This window comes from Berghia stephanieae, chromosome 3, assembly GCF_034508935.2.
Source record: "Berghia stephanieae isolate SIO BIC M18660-M18661 chromosome 3, UCSD_Bste_1.3, whole genome shotgun sequence".
In the NCBI taxonomy this organism is placed as follows: Eukaryota; Metazoa; Mollusca; class Gastropoda; order Nudibranchia; family Aeolidiidae; genus Berghia; species Berghia stephanieae.
The window spans coordinates 101,096,972-101,106,971 of NC_088362.1; the positions used below are offsets into that span (position 1 = coordinate 101,096,972).

At 32.6% G+C, this 10,000-nt stretch overlaps 1 protein-coding gene across 13 annotated transcripts in view; it reads left to right on the plus strand.

Annotated features, from left to right (window-relative positions):
- LOC144968984 (RNA-binding protein Musashi homolog 2-like) overlaps positions 1–10,000 on the plus strand; it is a 361,376-nt gene that overhangs the window by 341,003 nt on the left and 10,373 nt on the right. For all 13 annotated transcript variants that reach the window (XM_078907898.1, XM_078907899.1, XM_078907896.1 and 10 more), the window contains 2 exons: positions 624–692; positions 1,128–1,229. In XM_078907898.1, the coding sequence (XP_078764024.1) occupies positions 624–692; positions 1,128–1,229 (171 nt within the window). The remainder of the gene's footprint in view (positions 1–623; positions 693–1,127; positions 1,230–10,000) is intronic.

Consider the following 10,000-nt stretch of genomic DNA (forward strand, 5'->3'; position numbering starts at 1 on the left):
GTGTGTTGGTCCTTTATACTTCCGGATAGCAATGTTGTGAGCTTCTTGGCCTAGCGCATACTATCTATATAATGTGATCTATCTTCTCAAAACGGCATAATGTCGGGAAGAACCCAATGCTTAATATAATTTTTTAAATTGTAAAAGTTTGAATTGAAATAATGCATTTATTGATGAGAGTGAGTTTATTTATGTAACCTCAAATAAAAGTGACAATAAATCAGTGGACAGTGAACTGGTGCAAGATAAACATCTGAACCTCTGAAGTGTAATGGTAGCTAGTATGATGGTCTGCCTGGCATTGTTTCATACTCTCCTTTTTAGTTAGCGATAAATAAAACATGGGGTTGTTGTTTGTTTGCTTTGTGTTGTTTTTGTTTGTTGGGTTTTTGTTTTGTTTTTTGGGGGGTTTTTTGTTTGTTTTTTTTTTGTGGGGGGGGGGGTTGTTTTTGTTTTGGTTTTTTTTTTTTTTTTGGGGTGGTGTTTTGTGGGGGGGGGGGGGGGTTGTGGGGGGGGGGGGGGGTTTGAGGGGAGGGTGGATGGTTTTTAAAAAAAATTCAATAATGTTGCGAATTTTAACTTGCCTTATTCGTCACTACATTTTATCTTCCTTCTCCATCTAGTGACTGAGGATGGTACCATATACTACACAGACGCATTAGTAGGTGACGAGGCTTTGATTCCTGAAATATGTAAGTTGTTGTGGGTCCCAGGTAAAGATATTATTGTAAAATAGTTGTCATCTTCCAAAGTGACGTCATTGCCAACTAACAATGATAAAAATCTGATAACCCAAAATGCTTAAAGTTATATTCAAGTCGCGGATGATAAGATAATAATTATATGAGAACACGCCCAGGTTTATAACTAGAATCATATTGTATTGTAAGGGTCATATTCAATCAAACAAATCATCACAAATCATAAATTATCTCCGTTTTGTTGTCATTCAACCTTAGCTTGTTCCTACCCATCCAATCTCTCACACCCAGTACGCATATCAAATTGGCTTTTTCATTTTGGATAAAATAAGTGGATCTCCGACATGTCAATATGTCTCAAACCTGAGACTTCTTTCACATTATATGTTAGACTAACAATATGTCCATCTAAATCCATCAACGTAGGTTACATGCATCCAGGATTCCCTGGATTTGCGACCACCACCGCCTATGGACGAGCAGGGTTCCCTCATCTAGCAGCTCCCGGATACATCACGTACCCCACAGGTAAGAAAAGGATATAGGGTACCCAGAAATGAAATTCTTGAAGCAAACTTTTGAATATTTATCGAAATCCTTTCGATATATATATATATTATATATATATATATATATATATATATATATATATATATATATATATATATACTGAAATGTCATGATTCTGCTCTATAAATGCTACATTTACAGTTGAAAACGTACGATATAAAGCATTCATAGCAAGTTAAAATATCTAACAGCATTCAACCACTACAAATTGAATGAACTCTATATGGGAATTGTCAAATCATATTTTATTTTTATCGAAATTTTCTAGTAAATTTTTATATAAAAACGTTTTCAACTGTTCAACATTATTATATTGTTTTAATGAAACTGTAGACTCATCGGGGAGGCCAAATGTGAAGGCGCTCATTTGTGGCATAGGGAGATCCAATCTCCTTCTTGTTGATCAACAAATCGAAAAATTATATTGAAAACAGACAATTTATCAAAAGAGTATTCCTTTAGAATACTACTGTTAAGCTCCTGTGTTATGGCGGACAACTTCCAACAGCTTGGCATTCTGTATTTTAACATCATATTTGATATCAAAACCAAAATAACGGCCACACTGTCACATATGGTCTCCAGAAACTTTTCATCGTGCATGTTTGACAGCGATTCCTAGTTCGTAGAGATTTCATCCCCCACCACCAACATGGCGGACCTTCCGTATTTAACGCATTCTCTCAGCAGGATTCTCTCCCTATGTTTTGCCATGGGTAGCCGCAGCCGCGGCTTCTGCCGCGCATGCCCATTACAGAGCGTCACCAAGGAGACAGCACCAACCGGAACTGGATATGACTTCCCATTTCAACTCTAACAAATATGGCGGAAGAGCTCTTCAAAGATAAACATTGTTTAATGACATTTTGAATTTTTTTTGTAATTCGTGCTACATCAAATCCAAAGCTTACAAATGTATTAAAAGCATTTATTTCATATAGAGCTAACCATACGATGACGCCGTCAAAACATGACCCAGATACTTAGATTCCATGCTGCATGTCATACGGATCCAATCAAACTTTTGTTTACACATTGCCTAGCAGCAGACTGTCAACATTTTCACTTTTAAAAGAAAAAGCTCCCTACCGCCACTACCCTTAACAAAAACAACAATCAAAACGTCTTATATGGGGATAGAGGCGGCCACCTTGACTCCCACATACAACGCACGGTGGCGGGGTCTCTTGTCTTGTTCCTTTTTCAGTCTTGAGCAGGTATCTAGAGGCCTAAATTTGTTTCGAACACGGAATATACGTTTATCAGAAAAGGACGAGAGTCAATAATACTATGATTAGCTAGACTTTTGCCGGTTAAAATTTTTGGGTGCTCCGCACTACAAGGGATGGGTATTTTTTTTTTAATTTTAAATTTTTGTTGACATTCCAACTACTGGAGGGGGGGGGGGGTCTGTGTTTGTTTGATGATTGAGACACGTTCTGGATTGTAACTGTTACCAATAAAACCATTATCCATCTAAATCTATTGTCATGAAAAGTGTGTTCTCTCACTGCATGAGCATGAAGCAGACTTGAGTGAAGAAAACTTCAACTCTGTAAGTGAGAATCGATGAGTGAACCTAGTGACTGTCAGTCAAATTACGTAGTGAATCGTAAAGATGAAACCAAATCTACAAAGCATTCTAAAATTGTACAATGAGATATTCAAAGTTAAAGACGAGAAAGTTATTATGGGTTAGCTTTGAACTAAAGCTTTACAATCATCGAGCCCAAACACTGAAATTGAAACCGTTTTCATCGTTTGATCTCGCGTTCGAGGCTGGTGATTAGGAACTTTTGGAAAAGGAACGCGTTCGCACAAAATAGGTCTCCCATTTATTGCTGTTACGTTGTAGATAATTCACTTTTAGTAAAAACAAACAAGCAAAAATATAATTGTATACTAGTTAAATTCATCATTCTGAAAGCCAGGGTCCAAATAGTTCGTTTTTTTCAGACAAGCTCATTAATTTGAATAATTGACTTTAACGTGGTCTAAAAATAGATGTTAATTTTGGATAAACGTTGCCATTTGTTTCATAAAATATCAATATCTAGACAGTATTTGTTTGATGCGTGATCGAGTATTTATATATGCTTCTTTTGCCACCTTACAACCATTATTTATGGGGTTTTTTTTGTTCTATAACTTGTGATAGTTAGCGGTCAAAGGTACGAGCACGTGTTTTACCACGTGCTGAAAGTCTTTTTTGTTTTGGCGTCATCGTATGGTTAACTCTATAAGCAGTATCGTAATGTTGTTTTCATCTATAAACCCGGCTATATCTTATCTTATATAAAATTTAGTGGTTTGTCTCTCCATTACTATGTATGCCGAAATTCAAGGAAACAATTGTTTACATATTTTCATGAAAATATCCTCATGGTATAATTAGTTCACCCCGGTTTGTTATTTTATGGCTTATGCAAATTTGCAAACTGCGTTTAGCTTTTAGATTGCATTGCTCTTAAAGCTTAAAATTTTTCTCCCTTTATATACCTGTTGTAGCTTGGGGCAATAGATATATCAATTTGAGCTCTTTGTTTATAGTGAGTGGAAGAGTAGAGTGTTTTGTATAAAAAAACAGTTTCCTAGATAAGTTGAAGGTAGTATAAGGACCTTTTACAAAGAACATAATATGATGTCATTAAAAATTAAGGATTTCAAGATTTTCCCTTCCAGTTTTAAACATTGTGTAAAATCAACATTGCGATCCTAAATTTAATATATAGCCTAATTGCGCTTTTTATTATAAGAAGAGAATCAATTTCTCGAATCGACTGAAAATTTAAACCACATTGAAACTTTGAGCTGTGTTTAGAACGTTCAAATGTTATACACAAAAAACATTTTATTCACATCTTTTGCTATATTATTTTGATTATCTTGTGATCATCAGACATTCGAATTGTACAAATAAGACTTATAAAAATCATAACTTGCTGCCTGAAGTAAAGAGTCGTGAAAGTAGTGACAGAAAGATAACAAAATAGGAGGCTTTTTACCTTCAATCGTTTCATATCGCCACTCTTGCAGCTTGTTGGTTTTGCCCTTTTCCTTGTAAACAAAAGACTGCTGCCCTTGTAGATTAAATGCGCAACAATAATTTCACAAAGTATTTGCGAAAAAGGTCTGAAATGGTATAGGTCTCAAAAACTTCATTGTTTGCCAATTCTGGTCAATGCATTTATATAAAATTTTATAATTGTTTAGTCATTTTCTTTACTCAATTTACTTTGTTTTGTTTTTTATCCCTGTGATATTTGTCTTCTTTTAAGAAGTTTTAAATATTATATTTTAAATATTTACATGTATTCTTGATTATTAATTCTTTGCAAATCATAACAACTTTATGTGACAATATTTTACGAATTTTACACTTGTCTTTTCTTTAAAAGATGTTATTAAGAATTATTTGTAACATACGAATTGAGTAAAAGGATATTTGGTACACATTGATAAATAAATCTTTATACTCATATATAGGGGATACGACTTCCACAATAGCTTTATGTCATATAAAGCTGGTTAGTTATTTTCTTTACATTCTTTAAATTGAATGTGCAGTAGGAGGGTAAGAGCTGTATTTGTTTTTGGTCGGTCAATGAAACGAGAACATTCCACATAGTTACGTGATTTTGAAAATAAAGTCCCTGTTTTTTTTTAATTTCAAACTTTCTAGTTCTCACTATCCAGAAAATATTTTTATCTTAAACAATAAAAATAAATTGTGGAAATATAAAAAGATCACAAAACATTCTGTATGTTTTTTTTAGGATATGGACATTTGTGTGTTTACAAACTGACTGTTTAAGGGGTCGTTTCCCGTATTTTCTCTATTTCTCATCTGCCATTTCTTTACTTAGGATAATATCTCAATCATTGTTTGGATTTAAAGGCCAAAAAAACCCCACCGAGTTTTACTTTACAATCGAACGATGATTTTAGACATTGTAATTTGTGACTCAATCTCATTTTTTTCTTGATTTGTCGACGTAGTGTGTACTACTGTACTTCTATTTTGTTCAAAAGACCGAAGTGGATCTCGGGGCAGGCTTTGACAATGAATTTTGTGACAAAGATCTATTTCTGCATTGTGTTTTTAATCATATCATAACGTATCATGATTCTATTATAAATGAAATCGTACGCCATTACACCTTTTAATAACTCAGCCGATACATTACTTTAATAAGAAGACGACATTCGGGGCTTAGAATGTAATTTGCAAAATATCAATGTTATCTGTACATTTTTTAGACAGCAAACTATGCAGTTGTCTTATTTGCTCTCATGCAAATGAATGAAGGTCTAAAAAACTAGTATATTGGTAATCAAACAGTAAAAGCTTCTGTTTTCATGTCAAAAAGAGGGCCTTTGAGAAATGTAGGATAATGTAAACATTTGGGGCAAAATGATATTGAATGAGGGGCAAAGGGTTGGGAAAGGAGCATTGAGCATGACATTTATATAGATAACAAAGACGAAATGAGACTTGAGATAGAAAGACAGAGGAAGAGAATGGGAGGTAGAGAGAGAGAGAGAGAGAGAGAGAGAGAGAGAGAGAGAGAGAGAGAGAGATGAATTTGCATTTCAAAATAAACAGAGATAAGTCATTCTTTGACCAATCCCAATTAAATTCTAATTGTTCTCCTCATGTCATAATACTGATATATACAGAAAAAACTTCTTTTTTTATTTTGGCCTAGATATTGTAGATATATGTACTTCAAACATCAAGGAATTCCGTGACCTGTCCAAAATTTCTTAAGCCGGAGGCTTTGGAAAGATGGATATTGTCTGCCAAAGGAGTTTCAGCTTTTTAAGAAAGGCCTTTTAATTCATCAATTCTAGAAGTAAAAACCACCCCGGCCAAAATGAAAACGTTGTTTTATCAGTATTCGGCATAATCATATCTGATATTATCAACATGTGCAATAATTTTATGTTTCAGCCTGTTTCCATATGAATTGTCATCAAGCATTAATTTTACACTTTTGACAATGTAACTTGCTCTTGAATATTTATAAACATTTTTATTTACAATATTATTATCTCCTATCATTATTCGTCATGTTTCCTCGCATAATATACTTTTACTTCAGCAAACTACAATCCCAAAGTTATCCAGATAATACTTTTTATATGACAAGGCATTATAGTTGTGTATAAAGATTCCAAAAAATTAATAATCAAATAGTGACATCATATCGTCATATTAACAGCTACTAAACCTTTTCATGTAATGCAGTTTTAGCAAATTAAGATTATTAAACCAAATTAAATGAAAATAACTTTTTGAATAATTGACTTTATAAATAAATTCGTGCTATCATTGGTAATAAAGAATGATGCTTTTTTTGTTACCTTATCAAAACATCACAACTGTCATTTTTGTAAACAACTCGCTATTATATCGCTAAATACATTTTTATGCTATTATGAAAGGTCTTAAATGATATGTTTTTCCCATTCGTCATAAGAAAAATCTATCGAACAAGGCACACAAATTGCGAATAGAAATGTAGTGGACAACCTCTGGATGGTTTTGACTTGTAATCAATAGGATAATAAAGATGAAGATCTTTGAGTCAGTGAAAGATTCAATGCGAGAACTATTACCTAGTTCTATTCAATCAAGAACCGTAGTGTTTTGAAGACTTTGGACTAATAAATTATGATTAATGAGAACTATTTTACAAGCTACAATAGCATGTGTGCAAAATTCCAAAGCACTAGACAATAATGGGTAGGTTGGCGGGTAACATTATTATTAAAGACATTTTCTTTGAGAGAATGTTAAATACAAAACACCTGCTTATGGAAAGGGAAGTAGACACGACATTGTTAACACAAATAAACAATGGACTGCTGTTAATTTCGACATAGTCTACTACTATTTCTGCAAGAAACGGCGACGAGGAAAGAATGTGATTAAATGAATTGATTTCTATTTTATTGTTTGTACTTTGAATGATCATCCGACATTTTTTATTTTGAATGAGACAACATATTATAATAAAGATATTATTTCCCCTGTGATAAAACAGATTTCTTGTTAAATTTATATATTTGATACGATATCAATTTCCATTAATCCCAGGTAGCTTAATTTAGAAGTTGTTGCTTGAAACTGGAATAATGGTCTCTTTAACGTGTACTTCATTCGGTTGACCTGAACCATTGATAAGTATAAAAGATACATTTCTAGCTCTATGGGAAAAGGGTCTTTGGACAGTTTGTGTTCATAAATGTAGTTCATATTTATATTTCTGTCATTCTGTATTTGTATCGTTCTGTCTTTCAATCTCATAACTTGTTAAAAACAGACAAGGGTTGAAGGAAGGGAGGGGGGCGTTGATGTTGATGTTCTTGTCTTTTTGTTTTTTGTTTTTTTTTTCTTTCTTTGTTTATTTGATTGTTTCTTTGTTTGTTTGTATTTCGTGCATGATTAATATCGGTTTGAATTTGTCTTTGCCACATTAAGGAGACCATTATGACATATGTACAGGGATTATGTTTAATTTGGAGCACTGCAGTGTTAGATGTTGTTAGCCTAAAAAAATAAAACCAAATTAACCTCAGTTTTTAAAGATTTCAAATTTCTTGAAGTTTTTAAATTATTTATTTCAGATTTATAACAGCGGACAACATTTATTTTGAACATTTATCTTTGATTATAATTTTGGTTTGTGGTGTAAAAATTATACTGTTTTCTTAAATAAAACTATTTCTATCAGTTAACATCCTTATACCTTTAGTCGTTTATATGGCAGTGTTGTAATATAAATGTGTAATATAAAAATGATATGATATACAAATTCATAAATATAACATGTTTTGGATGATTTAGGATGAATTTAGAATATACAATATTGCACGTTTCCATTTCTTAGTCAAATCGATGCTTTCGTTGTGAGATGAATAACATCTTGTAGTATTGTCTGCTTACAATTTAATTCTTATTTGCACTATTTGTCTGTTTGGTCACGTATCGATTGCTCAGTTCTAGCCTGTTTACAATATTTGAGTACATTTTACCATTAATCTTTCATCTTTTCAGTGTTGCTTTTTGACTGCCAAAACACTCACTACGGAACGTTTAAAGATGTAGAATATCTGTTTATTTGATGATCATTTTCATCTTCTTGTCAATCTTACTCTTTACAACGTATTCCATTATTTAGTTGTTTCTTTATTTGGTACACAGCAGTGGTTGTGTTTTTTTTTTACTTTGTTTTGTTCCTCGATATTTTTTTTTCAAGTGAAGAATTTTAAAAGTAAAACTATGTGCCTTAAACAATCATTTGTTAAAAACAGATTATAATATATTCTTTGGATTGGCGTAGCCTGTTTGTTTTGGTTTTGTTATCTTGGAAGATTTTTCTTCTTTCAATAATTCTGTTTTTATTTTTTCATTCATTTCTTTTTGTTGTCATTGTTGTTGTCTTGTAGCTTTTGGTTATTTTTGTTGAATACGGGTTAAAATTATTTTTTGTTTTGTTTTTTTGGAGGGTTTTTTTGGTAAGGGGAATCAATATTATGTTTTTTCATGTGTGTGTGTGTGTGGCACCAAATATAATTACATTCAATAAGTTGTAAGTCCCGTAACACTTATCTTCATTTGCTTACAGGTTTTGGATTATGTTGCGCTCTACGGAGTCATGACCTTGCTACTACCTACTCCATCTTTTTGTTCTCCTGTCCTTTTAATGACACTGCTCTAGCCTACGACCTATCGTAGTCTCTATGTGGCTCTCTGCATGGAATGGCTAATTAAATCATTTAGTTAAATTAGAACGCTGACTTATAATGTGATTGTCAAATGTAGAACCATCTTTGATACCAAGATATATAATGTTTTCACTGTAACTGATAGATTATAGAGTTAGTTATTCTTATTATCTTTAAGTCGCAATTTATGTCTATCGTGGTTTAGGGATGAGACCGCATAAATGCGTTTGATCACGGTAGAACCTGTTTCAACTAAAGGGTGTTTCCATATTGCAATAACTCACTGTCATTAGTAGTTAGATGAAAGGTTTTTTTCATTTTTTTCAAACAGCTAAGCATATAAGTAAAGGATGTATTTTTTTGCCACCAACTTATCATAATTGTTTAAATTACCATTGGTAATAAAGAAAGTTTTAATTAGAAAAACAAATCCTTAAAATATTAAGCATCTTTTTCCATTAATAGTCCAAAGTTTTTAAATGACCTAATCCCTATGGGACTTAGATCAATAAAATGTGAGACGAGTATAGATCACAATATCATGTGCGACTAAATTCATTTTAATATATATTCTTATAGGAATTGCAAAGCAATCTTAGCGTATCCACGAAGGATATAGCTGGATTATTTTTTTCTTTGTAAACAAGTAGTTGCTTATGCATGTCATCTGATATTAGAATTAGCAAAGTAGATATATTTGTTTTGTTTCATCTTTTGTTTGAATGCGTAGCGTTAAAAATTATTTTTATGTTTATCTTTAGTCAATTTTTCTTAGATAATAAGAAAGCCTGTTACCGACAACGATCCAAAATGTAACTCGAGAAATAAGGAATTTTAAGCGGTGGCGAAAAGGCGGCGCTAATTCTAACAGAGAAAGCCCTTTGTATGTAATGTAATTATTGCCTCATAGAGTCAACAATGAGAATGATTTTATTCGGTACATTAAGAAGGGAAAGGGAGTGGCGGCGTGAAAAGAAATTTGAAAGGGGGTAGGG